The sequence below is a fragment of the Nomascus leucogenys genome, chromosome 3 (assembly GCF_006542625.1).
Source record: "Nomascus leucogenys isolate Asia chromosome 3, Asia_NLE_v1, whole genome shotgun sequence".
In the NCBI taxonomy this organism is placed as follows: domain Eukaryota; kingdom Metazoa; phylum Chordata; class Mammalia; order Primates; family Hylobatidae; genus Nomascus; species Nomascus leucogenys.
The window spans coordinates 118,559,387-118,581,775 of record NC_044383.1 but is presented as its reverse complement, the minus strand read 5'-3'; the positions used below and the strand labels follow the sequence as shown (position 1 = coordinate 118,581,775).

The 22,389-nt window shown below is 35.2% G+C and overlaps 1 protein-coding gene across 1 annotated transcript in view; it reads left to right on the top strand.

The window, feature by feature from the left end:
- MOXD1 (monooxygenase DBH like 1) overlaps positions 1–22,389 on the top strand; it is a 105,756-nt gene that overhangs the window by 28,589 nt on the left and 54,778 nt on the right. Inside the window, exons 3-4 of the mRNA XM_003255722.3 lie at positions 1,182–1,349; positions 1,488–1,571. Of these exons, the coding sequence (XP_003255770.1) occupies positions 1,182–1,349; positions 1,488–1,571 (252 nt within the window). The remainder of the gene's footprint in view (positions 1–1,181; positions 1,350–1,487; positions 1,572–22,389) is intronic.

The window sequence follows — 22,389 nt, the reverse complement described above, 5'->3', positions numbered from 1 at the left end:
ATTAAATGAGATTTCTTATTTTCAGACTTCATGCAAAAATTAATATCTTTATGTGCATTCAAATTAAATATTTAGAAGATATGTAATACTTCAGAAATTTCCATGAATTGTTTGGATTAATTTTATTTTGTGTAGACCAATACGATTACCTTTTTATTTTGTAAATCAAAGCTTCAAAAATGGAAATGTAAAAAATATGAAGCAGTTCTGATTAACATTCAGCATAAAGAGTAAACGAGGCAGAAAAAATGCATGCAAAGAGAGGGATTACTTTTAATGCAATATACAGTGCAATTATACTTTAATTGGAATAATAATTATAGTCATTTGACTTATTAAGAAAGAATATAGCAAAGAGAACATTTAAAATAAATAGCTTTTGCCTTATTATTTATTTTCAAAGTTCTTATTACAAAGATCTGGCAAAAACACCTTTATCTGTGGGAGGATTGAACAATTTCTTTACACCCCAGCAAACCCTCCCCAACCCATAGCCCTTTGGGCAATCTCTCTTGGTTGCTCAATGGAAACCAATTTCATCTGACAGTACTTTCCGTAGTTGCGGTAAACCAGTCCCTAGGAAATTCCCAGGATTCATAAAATGACTGTAGATTAACTGTAGTATAATTAAAAAACTCAGAATCAGAAATCCTTCTATATTTATACTTTCTGTAAATTTATATGTGTGACTAGGCTAGTGCCTAGGAAAACATCTACTGTAAAAGGAAAAGTCTTAGGTAATTTTAATTTTTATTGTATTAATTTGTTTTTCCCTAAAATCTTCCATGGCGTTTAAGTTTCCAAAGTCTCTGCTGCTGAACAAGAATATTTGTTTAGAAGCTACCAGTTGCAAGTTTGAAGTTTTGGCGTGACAATGATTTATTGGTGTCATATATTTAAAAGTGTAATTACTGAGTCAGTTGTCCTTCAGTATGTTTTGGAACACATAATCTTGCATGCTGAGAGATGATTCCTTCCAAAAAGTAACTCATATATTTGGATCTTTAATGACTTAATCAAATTTATGCAATTAATATTAGAGACCGTGTTGAGAACTCCAAATGTCATTATTGTCTTTTCTTCACTTCTATATCTTGTTTACAATAGAGTTCTTTAAACTCAACTCAGTGGTAAGGAAAGTGCTCTCATGAGACCTAATCATGCCCATGTCTGATCCCCAGGATAGCACTGTGAGAGTGATCTGGGCCTACCACCATGAAGATGCAGGAGAAGCTGGTCCCAAGTACCATGACTCCAATAGGGGCACCAAGAGTTTGCGGTTATTGAATCCTGAGAAAACTAGTGTGCTGTCTACAGCTTTACCGTACTTTGATCTGGTAAATCAGGACGTAAGTGTTTTCAGGTTTTATGATTGTAGGGATGGGCTTATTGAAAGTGTATACGAGCATTTTTGTTTACATTATTTTATTCAGGAGCATGTTAAGAGAAGGTGACTTTGTGTCTTCCTCCCCTTTTTATTAAGACAGGTCCCCATCCCAAACAAAGATACAACATATTGGTGCCAAATGTTTAAGATTCCTGTGTTCCAAGAAAAGCATCATGTAATAAAGGTATGTAACTCATTCATAGGCTAAAATTGATTTTCATGAATGGAAGAAGAAATTGATATTATTAATATAATGAAAACAGTAAAAAATATAGAAATGTTTTTCAATTATTTGAAAGTTTTTTAGAGAAAAAAGAACTGGCTTAGCTGACCTGCATACTTTTTCAAGAGTCTGAAAGCTTGGATTATATCTAATATTTTGGTTATCTCCTAATTTTGCACATCAAAGGTACACGTTTTGATATGCACATGAACACTGCTAATTATTATTTTAGGCAACATTTCTACAATTGGAATTACTGGAATTGCAATTTAAAATAGTATGTTTACATATTGATAAATTATACCCATAAAGGTTACATTCCTCACCAATAATGTTTGGGAACATCTGCTTCATTGAAAACAGTGGATACTGTCATAAAAAAAAGTTATAATATTTTTTTGAAAATAGAAAAAAGAAAATTAGTGAATTTCTACACAAATAAAAAAATACAGAATTGGGTAGTAAATAAACCCAATTTGCCTGTGCCATACAATTATTTTCCACCCTTCTGGAATGGGCCTACCAGAACTTTTGCATCTACTTAGCGAATGAACAAATATTTTTAAAAAGTTACAAGTCCTTGACTCTGTGCTAGTAATTGTTAATTCCACAGAGGCCAAAGGTATGATCCATACTCTCAAAGAACTTACAATGAGACTGGAGAGACATGGCCAAGACACAAGAAAGAGTAAGATAGAATTAAATAGTGCATACAGAATACAGTAAACATTCAGAAGGCCAGACGTTGCTGCCTTTCTGTCAGTCCCCAGACCATGTAATGAAGCGATGTGGATAAGGAATGAATTGCCAGACTCTGGAATCTAGAGGGAAATACATGGGTTAGAGAATCGTAAGTCCACCCTTTAATTAAACTATGTGCTCTCAGGTAAGTCACTCTGGGGTAATGATGTAGCCTTAGGTTTTTTCATCTGTAAAAGGTGGACAGTCATAACACTTTTCCTATCAACCTCAAGACATTTTAGCAGAGATAGAAACACTGAGCACATTCTATAAGTTTATTCGTGGCTATAATTTGTTAATTTTTAATATATTTCCCTAGTTTTCTTTTGTTTACAAATATTTTTGTTTACAGTTCTGCCTTTGGTTTATGAAATGATTCATAACTACATACAGAGGCAAAGGGAGTGGCTTTAGGGAATGTTATTGAGTTAATATGTAGTCCTAAATATTTATAGGTTATTTTTGCAGACAGGAGACTTAACCAACAGTGTGACTGCAGGTGAATCATTTACCTCTGTGCAATAAGTTATTTTCTACTTTGTGTATGGAAAAGGGGAATGCAGATTCTAATTTTGTATAATTAATACCATGCCCAAGTGCTTCCCTTGTACCAATGAAAAGTCTTCCTCAGGGAAGAGAATATTTCATTTGTATGTACTGTATGTCATTTGCAGTAAATTTAATTGGAACCAGGCTTAAGAGACAAATGTAAAACTGTAGATTCAGAAATAAAAACAAATGTTTCAAACAATTGGTCCTTTATCCACTTTTTGGCAAACATTAATTGTAAATTTCTTAACCACTTACTGTTGATGCATTTTTATTCTTCCCATTGTTAATGCTAATAATTGAATTGAATGAAATAAAATAATTATGTATGTTTCAGGGAGCTCAGTGTATGTTTCAACCCTCTATGTAGGATATTTGCTTGGTACCTCATCTTTCTTCGCTAACTTGCCTATATGAAGCATATTAAATGATACTCAGATAAACTTTCCTATAAGAAGCATATCAAGTAATTCTCAGATACATGAACTTAGAATTAAGTACTTTTGGGAATACATAGCTGTCTTCACTAGACATTTGCATCAACATGAAAGGCATTGGAGCATTTTTTGCAATGTTTGGAGGTCTTCTAGACAACAAAAGTTCTTTACCTTGAGCAAAACGGATTTGAGGGAAGGACAGTAGGTCATAAGGGAGTGCTCATACAAACTTTTGTTGTTACAGGGGACAGAGGTTTGGTGGCTAGAATTTAAAATCCTATTATTATGTGAGAATACCACTTATAGGATGGATTCCTTATCTTGCTAAACCTTAAAATATTTTAAAGTTTATTAAGTATTATGAAACATTTTCCTTGAAAATTAACTAAAATAGGATATTATTCAAAAAAGAAAGCTCTACTGAAAAAATAAATTCAAAATATTTAGTAATATGTAAGTGGTTTTAAGGCAGCCTTTCAAATCCAGTTTTCATTTGCAACTTATTCAAGGTTTCAACAAAATTTTAATGATGTAGAATTCATAAATCTAGGATTTGCCTTAAGTTGTCTGATTTCCATGCTGTTTTTTCTAGTAGAGATGATTTCTAATAATTTAAGAAAAGTATATATTCTTTCCATAAAATCAAAGACTCCTATGTTTTGAAAAGCCATCAGTTAAGAGCTTCTCCTTATTCTTTATTTTATGTTCCATAAATCACTGTATCAAAAAGCCTCAGTCCTTTTCTGCTACAAACAAAAAGTACCTTCACAGAAATGAGAAGATTCATTTTATATCATATTGTGTGGTGTGTCATTTGCAGTGAGTTTTAAGAATATCGATTACAGTTGAATTGTGAGAAATCAGTTTCATTTTCTGGTGTCTAATTCACACAAAGAATTCGTTTGTATTTGCAGTTTAAATGTTGATAGTGCCTAATTCGTTTGTATTTGCAGTTTAAATGTTGATAGTGCCTAGACCCACTTATCTGTGGTTCCATGGGTTAAGTTGCCCATGGTCAACTGTGATCTGAAAATATTAAATGGAAGATTCCAGAAATAAACAATTCATAAATTTTAAGTTGCATGCCATTTTGAGTAGCTTGATGAAATCTTGCACTGTCCTGCTTCATTCCAGCTGGGACGTGAATCATTCCTTTGTCTAGCGTATTCACACTGGAAACGCTGCCCATCTTTATTAGTAGCCATTTCAGTTATTAGTAACTTAGTTATTAGTAACTTAGTAACTCAGTTATTAGTAACTTAGTAGCCATCTCAGTTATTAGACTTACTGTTGCAGTTATCAGATTGTCATGGTATCAGAGTTCTTGTGTTGAAGTCACCCTTATTTTCTTTAACAATGGACCCCAAAGCACAAGAGTAGTGATGCTAGCTAGCAATTCAGATATGCCCAAGAGAAGCCATCAAGTGCTTCTGTAAGTGAAAAGGAGAAAGCTCTCAACTTAATAAAAAAAGATAAGGTTGTTAAGACCTATGCTAAGAATAAATCTTCTCTCTGTGAAATTGTGAAGAAGGAAAAAGAAATTCATGCCAATTTTGCTGTCTCACTTCAGACTGCAAAAGTTATGGCCACAGTGCATGATAAGTGCTTAGTTGAAATGGAAAAGGCATTAAATTTGTGGGTAGAAAACATGAACAGAAACGTGTTTCGATTGACAGCAACGTGCTGCGCTAGAAAGCATTGAGCCTATACAAAGACTTCAACAAGGGATTGCCTGAAATGAGTAACACCAAGCCATTTACTGCAGGTGAGGAATAGTTGCAGAGATTCAGGAATATAGATTCTGGTCAGTAGTAGCCTAATACTATGTCACAATGCCTACGTTATTCATTACACTCCATCTCATTATGTAGGGATTGTATCATCTCGCATCACAGGAAGGGTGAGTACAGTATGATATTTTGAGAGAGAGACAGACCACATTCACATAACTTTAATTACAGCATATTGTTATAATTGTTCTGCTTTATTATTAGTTATTGTTGTTAAGGTCTTACAAGAAAGTATTTGGAAATCTCCTAATTTATAAATTAAGCTTTAATGCTTGTATAGGAAGAAGCATAGTATGTATAGAGTTTGTAGTTTCTGCCATCCACTGGGGGTTTTGCAATGTTTTCCCCTCAGATGAGGGAAGACTACTGCACACATTTTATACTTATAGTAACTATAAGACTAAGCAAAGAAAATATATCAGTAGTTTGATAAGAATGACTAAATTTAAAAATATTTATTATATTTAAAATTTAAATTTTAACCATGTAAAAATTATTTGCTTCTAAAATTATAAAATAAGGTAAATAATCTCTAAAATGACTAAAATATAAAATAAACATAAATGATTTTCTCTCTAGAAAAGATAGGATTATAATACAATTATTGGCTGTTGCAACTCATTTGTGATCTCAATTTATTGATTTGTATTTTGATTCTTAAAAAAATGTTTAAAATTGTGGCTTGAAAATGTGGGTATTATCAGATGACAGCATATCACATTGCAGGTGAATATGGAAATTGTAGAAAAGAATATTCTTGGTAATTTATATTTAAACTGTACTTCTCATGTGAGATCATCTTTGTGTCAGGTACTCGAGACCACTCTGCAGCCCACCTCTCCATATTTCAGCATGACTCTTTTTAAGCTTTATTTTAGATGTGACTTTATCGTAAATTTAAAATTTTTTAAAGAAGGTTGATTCTACCACTCTCTTTAGTCAACAGTAATGGCATTGTCATGACTGTTAGTCATGGTTGGATATACTTTGCTAGAAATGGGGGTTATTGAATTGGCTTAACACACTGCTTTTTTTGAGGGGCTTTTATTGTCTGGGAATTCTCATAGATGAACTACACTCCTAATATATCTGTTTAAATGCGATTTGTCTCATTCCATTTAATAGAAAACTTGCTGATGGCCTATTATGGCAAAGGGGAGAAAAAAGAAAAACAGCCAGCCAAAATCATCATCCCTTAGCCCTCTCTCCTTAAAGGACTAGCTCCCTAATAGGGAGGCAGTACCTCTCATACTACAGTAGGTGGGTTCTGTGACTGGATGGATAGTTCAGGTTTGAATTCCTTCTTTCCATTTATTAGTCATGTAACTTACAGAAAAGTTATGAGCCACACATAGTTCAGTATTTTCATTTAAATGGAAATGGTGCCTTCTAATGGAATTGCTTACATTAAAGATCAAACAGGAGTTGTTGTTTTTTTAAGCACTTAGCACAGTATCTGACACTTAGAAAACTATTAATAAACAACTATTATGATCAGGCAAGTATTTATTTTCAGTGTTGCTCCCTGAATGACTTTTCATTGAAAACTACCATTTAGTAAGAAGGCCTGGAAAAGGATGCAGTATCAAGCTTAAAGGTTGACCATTGCTGAGTTTTAAGAGAGGATTATACTTACTAGTTGTGTGACCTCAGGCAAATTAATTTACCTCTCTGTGCCTCAGTTTCTTCCTCTGGAAATTGACGATAATAATCGTTCTTACCTAACAAGATTGCTATGAGTATTAAGTGAATCAAATGAGTTTGATATTCGTAAAGTATTTATAACAGTGCTGGGAACATAATTTCTGTTAAACAAAGTATGTAAATTCAATAAAATTTTGTAGATCACTAGCAACACGCAATTGCTAATCTGTTGATCATCTTGTTAGGTTTCTGGATTACAGAGGGATCCCAAACAAGTAAACCCTTTCTAGGCAGTCAGAGTTCCAAAGAAAACCTAGCTTGTCCATCGCTTCATTTAAGGGGGTCACCTTGAACATTTTCAGCTTTGCAGAAATGTGAAGTTGAGGTAAAACGCTGTCATCATCCTCTTCATCATCAATTGCTACAGGAAGAGAAATGCTATGCTTTATTACTTGATACTGAACAAAACATCTTTTTTTTCCATGAAATATCCATTCTTCTGTTCTCTTCTATTAGTAGCACTCATAAATCTCAATGATTTCATTTGGGGAGTGTTTCCTAGAACATGAAAATTTAAGAATAATTGACATTGAATAGCCGTGGAATGTCCTTGAAGCCAGATTACTGTAGAGCCATGAAATAGCCACTCGAAAATTGATTTTCCTAGAGTAGGCACCTAACATGAACATTAGGCTTAATACAACATGTCAAATGGACATTGCTACCCGTTTTTCTACTGTGTTCACTTAAAAAGACACAGTCAAATGGAAAACCTTATCATTAACACATTTCTGAAATGTTAAGTGCAATAGAGGGTTTCTATTTTCCGAGAATGTGTAAGTCTTTGGGGTTAAATTTGGTAAACTGTGGGAATTTGAGCATTCTCAATGTCAAACTACATGCTTTTATGGCTGTCAGAATTAGCTCTTCTCTGACAGTATATCTCTTTCCTTCTTTCCTGAAATAATATTTCAAGCCATATTTTAATTGATGCCGTTTTTCCCCCTGATGGAAACAGCATTTTGGTTTGTTGTCAGCCTGCATTTGCACAGACTGCCCCGTCTAGTTCTCATTGTTTTTTCATGTGTTCACCTTCTGTTTCACTTTTTCATATAGGAGACTAGGTGTTTGCTGTTAACTACTGACTTAATGATTATTTGTGTTTTTAACCCATATCCATTCCAGCTCTAGAATTTTTTCTTCTTACTTATTGATGTTTCCCTTTTATCCTTTCTTATTTAACTCTATTTATTTTATAAAGGCAAATCTTTGGGTTTTTAGCTAGATTCATGTTGAAATAAATTAACTTTCGTAATCTATCTTACATGAAAATACTTTCCATTTCTTTTAAATATTTTGCAACACTCTATTTGGTTATTAAATTATTAACACCAATGGATTACCCCTACACCTCTGGGTTTTGTCATCAATTGATAAAATAGATGATTCTTGATCTTCTAGGGAAAAAGTTATGCCATAAAAATAAAAAGAATCTTTTCCTTTAATAATTTGTGGTACAATGTTTATGGATGCCAAAAATTATTCCTCATTTCGAAGTGTATCCTAAGTTTTGTCTATTCTTTATCTACTAGACAAGAGATGAAAATACTGGGGCATTTACTGTGGCTGAAACTGTAACTTTGTACAGAAAAAAAGTTGGTAGGAGCACTTCCCCTACAAGTAACGATTTGACTCAAATTAGTGCATTTGAAAGACTGCTGACTTAGATTGTTCAGTGTTGTAAAGTTCATTCAAGATCCTCTTGAGTTACATCTACTTCATGGAAACACTGGAGATCGTCTAGCTACATGGGTGTTCTTATTAGTCATTTGAAAGTACAAGGTAATTAAATTTGCTTTGAAAGCATGTCTTTTCATGGAAGTGATTTATTGCTAACTCTGTCACTAATTAGCTTTCTGACCCTAGAGAAAGTACTTAACCTTGCCTAGTCCTCAAATTCCTTGTCTGTAAGATAAAGGGATTGGACCAGATGACCTCAATAGGCTCTTTCTACTTCTAAATATCTGTGATTTGATGAAAACAAAAAGAAAAGTCTGCGCTGGGGTTTGGCTGCTGCCCTGTGGTCTCAGTTCCTGCCATGCATGCTTTTCAATCGCAGGGCATGCTGAGGTGAAAATACTGAGTACGCCGAAGTTAAAAGACCCCTTTCTTTAGCACGTCGAGCATGGACTTGGAGGATAAGTTTTGAGGCGTCTTAGTCCTTTCTAGAGCATGACAAAGTGCCCCAGAATCCCCAGGAGAATCCAGAATGTCTAGAGACATGTGTGGCTGCTTGGTCTGTTGACAGAAATACTTGATTTTTAAAAAAGATGCCCATAGACTTTCTTATTTCTGGGCTATACAACACTCACTTTTTGATCTTTAAATTCCCATGCACTTAACTAAACTTGCTACTGATATTATTTAATGGCTATTAAGTTTTGGGAACAGCTGGTTCTAAACACAGAAGGGCTGCAAATGTAAAGTATTCACAACAAATCAAATTCTGAAACCACAAATCTTTATAATATCCATATTACCTAGTGGTTGTACCATGGCCTACAGGGTCAGAGCAACTGATTTGAATCTTGGCTCCTCAGCCTGCTAGTGTGGAATTCAGGGCAAGCAATTTAACTTCCTTGAGCCTTAGGTTCCATCTGTACGTAGGACTGATAACCGTATTTGCCTCGTATGTTAGCTGTCATCAAATGAGAGCGGTATCTGTAGAGTGCTTATATGTTTGGCAGTGTATTAGATAGCTCAATAAGTACTGGTTATATTCCCAATTTGCTTTAGTTTTCAGATACCTCTTAAGTCACAGAGATAATGTCATTTTAAAATAAAGATAAAAATTAGGAGTGCCAGGGTGAGCAAGACTTTACTGAGGTAAGTTGGTGCAGTGTACAAGAATTGGCTCTGGAGGTAGTTAGCAGTTGTGTTCAAACTCTCTTTCTCATTCACTGGATAACCTTGGGAAGACTAAATGCTCATAGCTTGCATCTTGACTTGCAAAGTAAGGAAAATAATTTTCAGCAAAGATGAAATGAAAACAAGTGAAAACACCTGTTGCATAATAGGCTCGTCATTGCTTGTTTTCTTCCCTTGAAGGGGATTATAGAGATGAATGACTAAAACTTCATCTAGTGTTTTCTCATTCTTGGAGTCAGGGCTGCACTGAAACAATGGTAGGCAGTAAGTCTCTATTTTATTTTGAAGAAAAGATTCCCTGGGAATTAGATTTCATAGCTTGCTTCCATTACTCTAACCCAAATGAAATTTAAGCTAATTTCCTCCTGTTCTTGTCTAAGTAAGGATAAAAACCAACTGGTGACTATCCTCTGGGAGATAATCTTTGACATTCTTAAGTCACCCAATAGTCTTCCATTCTATGGCCTTAAAATAATGCCATTTTCAACTGATATGAAGCAATTTTTTTTTTATTTTTTAGTTTTTCTTCTACCACCCAAGTCTACTCCAACCTTGTATATCTTTTTCAGGTAGTACAAAAGTTTAGATGAGAAAATTGAAAAGCACTAGCACTTTTCTTGGTAATTATTCATTATAAAAATTAGTAAATAATTTAATTAATAGCACTTTATTGAAAGGATACTAAGATATTTATGTTGAATTCTAGATGTTGATAGCACAATGGGATTAAGAGGTGTGGTAACTTTAAATTATAATGACTTTTACTTACATACAAGGAAGTATGTAGGTAAAATACTTTCTTGTTTTTTTGATACTTTAAATACATTATCTCACTACGTTTTCACAGCCTCCCACAAAGTAAGCTGAATAACCACCACTTTCCATATGAACACACTGAGACACAGCAAGCTTATGTAGCTTGCTCAACATTACACAAATTAGGTGAGGTAGAGCCAAGACTCGAATGCAGATCTTCTGAGCAATACTAATGGGGCTTTCGCCATACAATTTTGCTAGCCTTCTACTTCTAAATATCTATCCAGGCCTTATTATTTTTTTCAAGATGCATATGTTACAATGAAAAATAATTTGTGTGGAAGATGTCTGATAGCTTATATCCAGCCATGAGTTCTTTAAGTAAACTTGTCAGAACCTGAGCTACTTTTTATTTTTTGACAGCTTTATTGATGTATAACAGATATACAAAGAACTGCACAGTTACAGTGTGTACCATTTGATGAGCTTGGAAATATGCAAACACTTATAGTGACATCACCACCCATGGTAATAGACATATTCATCACCTCCCTTGTTTCCTTGAGTCTCTTTTTTTTTTTTTTTTTAATTGTGGTAAGAACATTTGACATGAGATCTACACTCAACAAATTTGGAAGTGCACAATACTATATTCTGCTGGACTACTTTTGAGTCCTACGGAATTAATGCATAGACACAGGACACAGGACTGTGTGAGTAGACCCCACCAGAATCCTCCAGAGACATCAGTCCAGAGATCCTGGAAAGTGACTTAGATCTAGTCACATATGAGTACACAGAGGCTGGGTGATTTCACCCTTGGGGATTACAAATGCTCATTAACGATGGATGACACATACGAAGTTTCATTTGTGATTTAGGAAGTCATTTAAGTAAGATTAGAGTTAAGATGATTAGGCTAAAGATTATGGCTGCAAAAAGGCTTCATGTTAAATCTGGGAGATGATATTAAGGAGAAAGGAATTGGAAATAATTTCAGTGGAAAGAAGTTAGTGAGCCTGCTAATCTTATTGGACACGTCTTGTAGCATAAAGATTGCTGGAAGCAAGCCAAAAGCTTTCTGTTTAAGCTGAGCTAAGATCTTCTTTGGAGTTAAGTGAAAATAATGGTAATGGACTGTTTGATTCCCCTTTGCTATAACGATCTGTAAAAAGCTACTCGTGAGAAGAAATACTAACATTTTTCACTTGGCGGTTAAATTTATGACAAAATGCCTAAAGTGCTCTAAAACACAAAGAGATATATGTTGTTGGGGAAAAAACTAGAAGTGTTGGTGTCTCAGAAAAGACCTAAGAACCAGACTGATAGTCTGGGTTCTAATCTTACTTTAACCTTTGGTTAGCTGAAAATTAATGTGACTGCACCACAATGCCTCTCAAGAGACCAAATTCATGTTAATAACACAACTCAAAGACTATAAATCTGTATAACTGAGAAGTTGTTCTAAGTGATCTTTAACCCTTAAAATTCTATGACTTCTTTCATTGTATTATTGGAATTGACAAAGTTGGAAATTTATAGAAGAAGTGTATAAATATATATGCATAAAATTATAATAAAAGATTTTCTTAAAATTGTGAAAGGAATTCAGATAATTTTTGTGTGTTGCCATAGGATATCACAGGTCAATTTTATTTATATGTTTTCTATTTTCAATGTAAACAATTGTATACTTATCAAAACAGGAAGATGTCTATTGCCTTATGATACAACAGTGAAATTTTTAATAGTTTTTATAAATGGAGCTTTTAGTGATTAGCAGGAAAAATTATATGTGGAAACTCACTTTTGATAAGTGAGATATTTTGTATTCAAGTTTATAAAACTCATAAATCAGAGGATACTTTTTCCCACCTTTACTGAGTTATCAATACCTTCTTTAAGGTATCAAGACTTCCTTTGGGTCATTTAATATGAATGTATTTGTGCATCAAAAATTCAGATTATATATAAGAGCTTAATAGTATATCTATTTTATGAAGAAAAATACTACACTAACATCAAAAATGTTATGGTTGAGGTTTGCTTCATTGAGCTATTATTGTATTTTTCTTGATTCATAATGTAGGGTGCATATTAGGATCAGAATCTTCAGGGAGGGAGTCCAGGCTTTTGTGATGATAGTGGTTGTTGCTGTTTTTTGGGAAAAGTTCCCCAAGTAACTCTGATATAAACCCTCTGTTTGAAAATAACTGTTTTATATATATTAACATTTCCCAGGAGATTGCATTTGTCAAGTTACATTTTATAGCACCTAGTAAAATGCCCTTCATATTAAGTAGCACTAATACATCTTATTATAGTAATAAACTATTTTATTCAACAAATATTGTAAAGAGTGAACACATATTGAATGTCTATCGATATATACTATGTTAGTTGCATGCACATGAAGAAGAGTTAAGCAGTTTATGGTTTTGAGATAGTTTATTCCTTGATGCATTGCTTGCTGTTTTTTTGGTGAAAATGGAGAGGCAAAAACACCAGCTGCTTCCTGGAACCACAGCTGAGTTTTATGATAAAATTTGAAGTAATTCAGATAGAAGGGATAATTTCTTCTATGAAAGAAAAAAGATTTATGTTCTAGTGAAATATATACATGGAGATTAATGCTACACATTCATGTTTATAATGTAATGGGTCCATTTTAGGAACCATACACTGAAAACCACCTCACTGACTTTAAAATGCATCCCATTGCCAATAAAGAGAGATCTTTGCACCACTGAAATCTCACTGAATTGCTCTGTGTGGAATTTTAAAAATTAGTGAAGGCAAGACCATGTAAATAACTGTTAATAATGCTCCCATAGCCTCTTGGTCTTTAGCTTGTCCTGAGGAAATGAAAATATAGGAGAGACACTTTGGTTTGTGGTATGTTTCAGAAATCAGATGTGTACTCGATATGCCCACTATATATCTTAATCAGCTGGAAACATTCCTTCACACTACACCTGTAAATCATGAAAAAGAATCAGAGTATCTAGTGAGTGTCTGCTTTGGACAGCGTTCAGTGCTATGTCTTGTATATAGAGCAATATAACACGTAGTTTTTCAGCCCAAAGACCTCACAGTCTGGATGAGAAGAAGAGATGTACACATAAATAACAGAGAGCCCCCAAAGCTGCCGAATGAACATTCATGTCAAGCTATGTGATAGTGGCAGTAAAGGAGAAGAAGAAAGGAGAAAGCAGTGATTGTTTGGGCACAGTCCCATGCCATATGGAAAGAATAATTTGGGGAAAGCACAGAGTAGATGAATTTTAGGTAGGTGGTAGTAGTGGTAGAGGATGACTGCAGAGGCATAAACAGAGGCAACCTCTGTTGATGTGCTTAAGCATCAAGATAAAATTAGATGATAAGAACCAACATTTATTGAGAGAACTGTCCAATTTGGGGATTGTCAGTCCTCATAAACAACCTATGATGTAGGCAGTGTTACTATCTTCATTTTACAGATGAGGAAACTGAAGCCCAGAAAAGTTAAGTAATTTGCCCATTGCCAGTAGTTTTCCTATGAGTATTCCTTTCCCTGGGGAAGATGATCTATTTAAAAAGTAAACAGACATAAACACTTTTGCTGGTTTAGCCGCCAAACATGACTGTTAGGTCTACAGAAAACAGCATTTGTTGACTAAAAAATAAGACTCTGACTTCAACATTAACATTCTGAAGTATTACACATTGGTCTCTGAGGAAGCTCCACTTGGTCCCACATGTGGCAAAGAATACTTGATACAACCAACATCTGCCCATACTAAAGCCAGCTAACAGCTGCTGGCTAAACTTTAAACCCATAGTCTAATACATCAAATTAGAATGCAGAATCCCTGCAGTTACTTGTTGTCAGGATAAATGGATTTTTTGATCAGAGAATAAATTAACCATACCAAAGTCCCCAGTGTGTAATATTGCAGGGGGGACTGAAGTCCGAGGCCTTTAATACCTAAATGGGGTCACTAATTTTATCTTGAGTATTACTCTTGTGTGGCTTTAACAAATTTTATTTATTGTTAAAACTCTAGCAATTTGTATCATGTTCTCTGAAATAGAAATAAAACCAGCCTCTTAATTGCACACATATGCATGTAACCATTTAGTTCTTTAAAGTGAAGCTAGGCAGATGCAGTGGCTCTCACTTATCATCCCAGTATCTTGGGAGTGGAATTTGAGCCCACCCTGGGCTATAGAGGGAGTTCTTGTTGCTACAGAAAAATTTAAAAAATTTAGCTGGTACCAGCTAGCTGGGAGGCCGAAATGAGAGGATCACTTGAGCCCAGGAGTTTGGGGCTTCAGTGAGCCATTTTCTCACCACTGCACTCCAGTCTGGGAGACAGAGCAAGATCCTGTCTTAGAAAAAAAAAAAAAAAAAAAAGGAAAGCCGCAGGCAGTTCCAAAGAGGACGATGGCCTCTGTTTTTGCCTCTGCAGTCATCCTCTACCACTACTACCACCTACCTAAAATTCATCTACTCTGTGCTTTCCCCAAATTATTCTTTCCATATGGCATGGGACTGTGCCCAAACAATCACTGCTTTCTCCTTTCTTCTTCTCCTTTACTGCCACTATCACATAGCTTGACACGAATGTTCATTCGGCAGCTTTGGGGACTCTCTGTTATTTATGTGTACATCTCTTCATTTCAGTTCTTGTGGAAATGACAAGGTCTTCCCTAGAGCCAGTGACTTGACAGTGGAGTCTGTTAGAGCCATGTCCATTTCCATTGCTAATGTCAGCTGTGTTTTCTTAATAATTTAAATGTATGTGATATATGTGGGTTTTTTTTATAGAAAAGGTTTGTCTCATTTTGCTTTCTATTTTACTGAAACACGGGCTTAAAAAAAGTTCTCAAGGAATTATTTATTTATTGCCCAAGCTTTGAAAAAATACTGCTTTAATATCATCCTCCAAAGATGTATGTTTGTTTCTCTTAGCCATTGAAATCTTCCATAGTCTTTATAAAATTACCTTTATTAATAAAATTGTGTACTTTCTCCATAATAGCTGATTTTAGCCTCATACCTTCAATGTAAAATTGGGCCTTTAGGATGGAAACTAAACACAGGGTTTTTGAATATGCCCCTTGACTTTTCCCTTAACTTTTATGATTTTGGTGTTAGTATATACCCATATATAACATAAAAATAACACTTCATATCTTCTCAAGATTACTTTGAAAATGCTTTTAAAATATTGAATTTTAGAAGACAAGTATTTATGGATTGCTCATCATGTGTCAAACACTGTGCTTTACTTACTACCTATGCCATTTTCTAGATGAGAAAACAGGCTCAGAAAAATGTAATGTCATCTCTAATGTCACGGAGCCAGATGTGGCAAACATGGGGTGGGCACCTAGCCTTGTTTAATTCTAATGCCTGAGATCTGAATTACTGTGTTGAACTCTTTTCAGTGCAAATGTGCTACACACATAGGTGTTATTAGTACGTGTATTATGAACACCATTTATTTAGTCTAGTAGGGGGAGCTTTAACACTTTATTTAACCTATATGAACCTAAGTTTGAAGGGCCCTTCCTGTCTTTCTGGTCACATAGACCTGATTTCAAATCCGGGCTCTACCATTTACCACTTATATGACCTTGAGTAACTTACAGAACTTTTCTGAATCTGTTTTCCCATTGGCAAAATGGAGATATGACCTATGCATAATACTACTGTAAAATTATTTGGAAAATGTTTATAGAACACCTGAGGCACAATAGATGTGAAATATTGTCATTTTATAGTAATCCTTCTTTCCTCTAACAGTCTAAACCTTCTGTTTGCTTTTGTCAACATTTTATTTCATGGTTGCAGAAAATGAAGTCCAGAGGAAAAAACTGCCTTTCTCATCCAGTTAATTAATTGAAATTGAGATTGAAATTTAGGTCATAAATTTTTGTTACTTATCTCTATCTCTCCTTCAAAATATGAAATATAAAACAATTTCAAAGTAAAAAATACACCTAAGATTTATATCTTCATTTTATCATCTCTTAACAATCTATAATTAAATAATTTTTAAAGCTTTTCAAAAGGCTCTAAATTACTTGGATATTATTATCCAGTAATTTAGAACAGCTGGACACTCACTTTGATTTCATTGACTTTTCTGAGACATTTAAAAGAGGGAAAAATTGAAATATTTACATTTAACTAGATTTTATATGGTATATTAGTTCCTTTATAACTTGGAACTCATTACTTTTCTCTCTTTCCTTTTTATTTCTATACTTACTTTTAAGATAAAGTTTAGTTACTTTAAGAACTAGACTGCCAAATGAACCTGATTTGTTTAATAAGGCAAACTCTTATTGCAAGCGTTTGTAAGATTCACAGTTGAATTACATTTACAAGGTTAGAGAACTAAGTTCTTTTTTCAGTGATAAACAGGAAATGTCAGTACTCTGAGTAATATTTTCCACTCATATAGCAAATAGAATTTTCCAACAGATTGTTGGTTCAGTCACATTTTTTTCAAACTATATTTACTCCAAGTGCTAAGAGATATTTTATGGGATAATTTATTTCTTCTTCAGCTTGAATTAATAATCAGATAAAATTCATATGTGATATGATGTGCTTCTGGACTGGCTTTTAACAATCTTGCAAAGAGATCACAACTGTTGAGTTTTTATCTCTCATGATTTGAAAGATTAAGGAGTTTGTTTCTCTAGAAGAACACTTTATTTTCCAATATGAGAATATTTTCTAACATGTGTATTTGTTTCATTTCCAGTGTAATATATACTTGTCATAACAAGTAAAAAAGTAAAAAATATATAAAATAAAAATTAGTAGTGCCCTCTTTCTCCAAATTCTACTTTCCTGAGGTGACTAATGCTAACAGATTTATTTGTATTTTTCTAAAACTTTATGCTGAAGAAAACATTTACAACATTTATATAGGATTTTTTTGGGTTAATCTCTTTTATTTTTAAACAAATTAGGATCACTCTATATCTATTACTTTGAATTTTGCTTTTGAAATTAATGCCCTTATCATTACTGGACAAAATATTATAGCACATTATTTTTAAGGTTTACATAATTTAATCTCCTATTATGTATAAACCATAATTTTTGCAGACATCCACTTTTGATGCACATTCAAGATGATGTAAGTTTTTTGCTACCATAAACATTGCTTCAGTAAATGTTCTTGTAAGTATAGCCTTATGTATTGGTGGTTTCATTTCTATAGGCTAGATTGCTAAATGGATGTAATCAAGATTACATGTATTTCAAACTTTAATATATTTGTCAGATTAGTTTATAAAATTCACACACTAGCTATATGTGAATATTTTCTCATCCCTTCTTGAGCACTGGATATTTTAGTCTTTTAAATTTATTGCCTATTAATGGGTGAAAACTAATATTTCTGACTGCTTTGGCTTGCTTTCCTTAGACTACTAGTGAGGCTTATACTCTTTTTATGCTCTCTTCTGTCAGTTTTCTGTTCAACCCTTTACCGATTTCTTTTTAAAACATTCTTTTATTGAATTGCCTAGATAAAAGTGCACAAACAGTATAAAACTCACTGAATTTTCATAAGGTGAACTGACTCATGAAACCAGAATCAAGATCAAGAATAGAGTGTCAACTCAGAAGTGTCCTTTTCGTCCCCTTCCAGGTACTGTCTGTACCCAGAGGTCACCAGTTTGCTGACTTAAATTACTCTTTACTAATTTTTCCTGTTATGAACTTTTTGTAGATAGACAGAAACACTAGTGTTCTTCTGTGTCTGGCTTTTTTTGCTCAACAGGATGTGCAAGTTGGCCATGTTGTTTGTAGAAAATAATGTGTTCATTTTCATCTTTGAATTTCATTTTCTGAACATACCAGAATTTTTTATTCATTTTTATTGGTTAGCTATTTCTGTGAACCAAACAAACCCAAAGTTCAACAGCTTTAAATAAGCTTTAAATGAAGAAGCACATGTTGTAGTTTACAAGTCAGCTTGATGGTTCTTCTGTTTGTAGCTGGGCTACAAACAGGTATGTAACCAGCTTGGGTTGGGTATGCAGCTTTCTAATAGTGCCTGGGCTCTCTCTTCTGGTTGGGAGTCAGCTCGTTGTAAGCAGGTCTAGGAGGCCTCAGCTGAACAAGTGGGCTCTCCTTTATAGTATCTTGTTCTCTAGAAGTCTAGACTGGGCTTGTTCAAATGGTGATGGCAAAGTTCCAAAAGAGGGATTAGAAACTGTAAGGCCACTTGAGGCTTGGTTTGGGATTAGCACGCCATTACTCCTGCCATAAGAAGAAGTCCCAGCCTACATACCAGAGAATGGTGATAGACTCCAACCCCTGAAGGTCTAGTTTGTGGGAGAACTTTCCGACCTTACCTGGAGTTGAGTCAATTTAGAGAGCCAAGCAAAATACAGGGATAGAGGAAGCAGCGGGAAAGGACCTGGGAGCTCACTGGGTCCCTAAGCATGCCATCCCTGCTTGGTACCACAGGGATCCTTTGGGAGGGTGATCAGAGGCACAGGGTAAAATGCCACAGGGAGAAGGAAGTCCCCAGCTGAACTTTGTAACAATTTGAACCCAGCAAGAAGCCTCCTGGCCAGAACCCTGGGGAGGGCAGGAATCTGGTGTGCAGACTCCACAGGTGAGGGAAGAAACAAATCCCTTTTCTTTTGCACCTGGGAAGTGGCTAGTCTGGGGCAAGTTCTCAAGCCCTGCTCATCTACTGCCTGGAAACAGGATGTTGGGGGAGGGGCACGGTGGGAGGGAGACTTGCCCTTCGGATTGTGTGGGAGCTGAGTGAGGCCTGTGACTCTTGGTTTTCCCTCACTTCCTTGGCAACCTGCATGACTCAGCAGAAGCAGCCATGATCCTCCTAGGTAGATGACTCCATTGACCTGGGAACCTCACCCCCATTCCCCACAGCAGCTGCAGCAAGACCCTTCCAAGGAGAGTCTGAGCTCAGACACACCTAGCCCTGCCCCCACCTGATAGGCCTTCCCTACCCACCCTGGTAGCTGAAGACAAAGGCTATATACCCTTGGGAGTTCTAGGGCCCCGCCCACCACCTCTTCATACCACCACAGCTGATGCTGTCTGGAAAGTGCCACCTCCTGGCAGGAGGCCAACCAGCACAAAAATAGAACATTAAATCACCAAAGGTAAGAACCCTCACAGGGCTCATTTCACCTCCCTGCCACCTCCACTGGAACAGGTGCTGGTATCAATGGCTGAGAGGCCCATAGACAGTTCACATCACAGGGCTCTGTGCAGACAAACCCCAGTACCAGCCTGGAGCCTGGTAGACTTGCTGGGTGGCTACACCCAGAAGAGAGATAACAATCACTGCAGCTTATCTCACAGGAAGCCACATCCATAGAAAAAGGGGGAGAGTACTATGTTAAGGGAACATCCCCTGGGACAAAATAATCTGAACAATAGCCTTCACCCGTAGACTTTTCCTCTGACAGAGCCTACCCAAATGAGAAGGAACCAGAAAACCAACTCTGGTAATAAGACAAAACAAGGCTCTTTAACAGTCCCAAAAAATCACACTAGCTCACCAGCAATCAATCCAAACCAAGAAGAAATCCCTGATTAACCTGAAGAAAAATTCAGGAGGTTACTTATTAAGCTAATCAGGGAGACACCAGAGAAAGGCAAGGAAATCCGAAAAACAATACAAGAAGTGAAGGGAGAAATATTTAAGGAAATAGATTGCTTGAAGAACAAACAATCAAAACTTCAGGAAACCTTGGACACTCTTATAGAAATGCAAAATGTTCTGGAAAGTCTCAGCAATAGAATTGAACAAGTAGAAGAAAGAAATTCTGAGCTCAAAGACAAGGTCTTCAAATTAACCCAATCCAACAAAGACAAAGAAAAAATAAGAAAATATAAACAAGGCCTCCAAGAAGTCTGGAATTATGGTAAATGACCAAACCTAAGAATAAGGAAGAGGTATTCCTGAGGAAGAAAAGGAATCTAAAAGTTTGGAAAACATATTTGGGGAGATAATCAAGGAAAACTTCCTTGGCCTAGCTAGAGACCTTGACATCCAAATACAAGAAGCACAAAGAAGATCTGGGAAATTCATCACAGAAAGATAATCACCTAGGCACATCATCATCAGTTTATCTAAAGTTAAGATGAAGGAAAGAAGCTTGAGACCTATGAGACAAAAGCACCAGTTAACTTATAAAGGAAAACCTACGAGATTAACAGCAGATTTCTCAGCAGAAACCCTACAAGCGAGAAGGAATTGAGGCCTTATCTTCAGAATCCTCAAACAAAACAATTATCAGCCAAGAGTTTTGTATCCAGTGAAACTAAGCATCGTGTATGAAGGAAAGATACAGTCTTTTTTAGACAAACAAATGCTGAGAGAATTCGCCACTACTAAGGAAGCACCACAAGAGCTGCTATAAGGAGCTCTAAATCTTGAAACAAATCCAGAAACACATCAAAATACAACCTCTTTAAAGCATAAATCACATAGGACCTATAAAACAAAAATACAATTTAAAAAGCAAAAACAAAAAACAAAATATCCAAGGTTCACTGGCAACAAATAGCACAATGAATGCAATGATACCTTACATCTCAATACTACATTGAATGTAAATCGCCTAAGTGCTCCACTTAAAAGATATAGAACGCAGAATGGATAAGAACTTACCAATCAACTATCTGCTGCCTTCAGGAGACTCACCTTACAACATAAGGACTCACATAAACTTAAAGTAAAGGGGTGGAAAAAGGCATTTCATGCAAATGGATGTCAAAAGCAAGCAGGGGTAGCTATTCTTACATCAGACAAAACAGACTTTAAAACAACAAGCAACAGCAGTTAAAAGAGAAAAAGAGGGATATTAAATAACATTAAAAGGCCTTCTCCAGCAGGAAAATATCACAATCCTAAACATATATGCACCTAACATTGGAGCTCTCAAAATTATAAAACGATTACTAATAGAACTAAGAAATGAGATAGACAGCAACACAATAGTAATAAGGGACTTCAATACTCCACTGATAGCACTAGACAGGTCATCAAGACAGAAAGTCAACAAACAAACAATGGATTAAAACTATACCATGGAACAAATGGACTTAACAGATATATACAGAACATTTCATCCAACAACTGCAGAATGCACATTCTTTTCAACAGTGCATGGAAACTTCTCCAAGATAGGACATGTGATAGGCCATAAAACAAGCCTCAGTAAATTTAAGAAAATTGAAATTATATCAAGCACTTTCTCAGACTACAGTGGAATAAAACTAGAAATCAACTCTAAACAGAACCATCAAAACTATGCAAATACATGGAAATTAAATAACCTGCTCCTGAGTGAGCATTGGGTCAAAAATGAAATCAAGATAGAAATTAAAAAATTCTTTGAACTGAACGACAATAATGACACAACTTATCAAAATCTGTGGGATACAGCAAAGGTGGTGTTAAGAGGAAGGTTCATAGCCCTAAATGCCTACATCGAAAGGACTGAAAGAGCACAAACTGACATTCTAAGGTCACACTTCAAGGAACTAGAGAAACAAGAACAAACCAAACCGAAACCCAGCAGAAGAAAGGAAATAACCCAGATCAGAGCTGAACTAAAAGAAATGGAAACAAACAAACAAAAAACAATACAAAACATTAATGAAACAAAAAGCTGATTCTTTGAAAAGATAAAGTTGATAGACTATTAACAAGATTAACCTAGAAAAGAAGAGAGAAAATCCAAATAACCTCATTAAGAAACAGAATGGGAGATATTACAACTGATAACTGAAACACAAAAGATCATTCAAGGCTACTATGAACACCTTTATACACATAAACTAGAAAACCTAGAAGAGATGGATAAATTTCTGGAAAAATACAACCCTCCTAGCTTAAATCAGTAAAAATTAGATACCTTGAACAGACCAGTAGC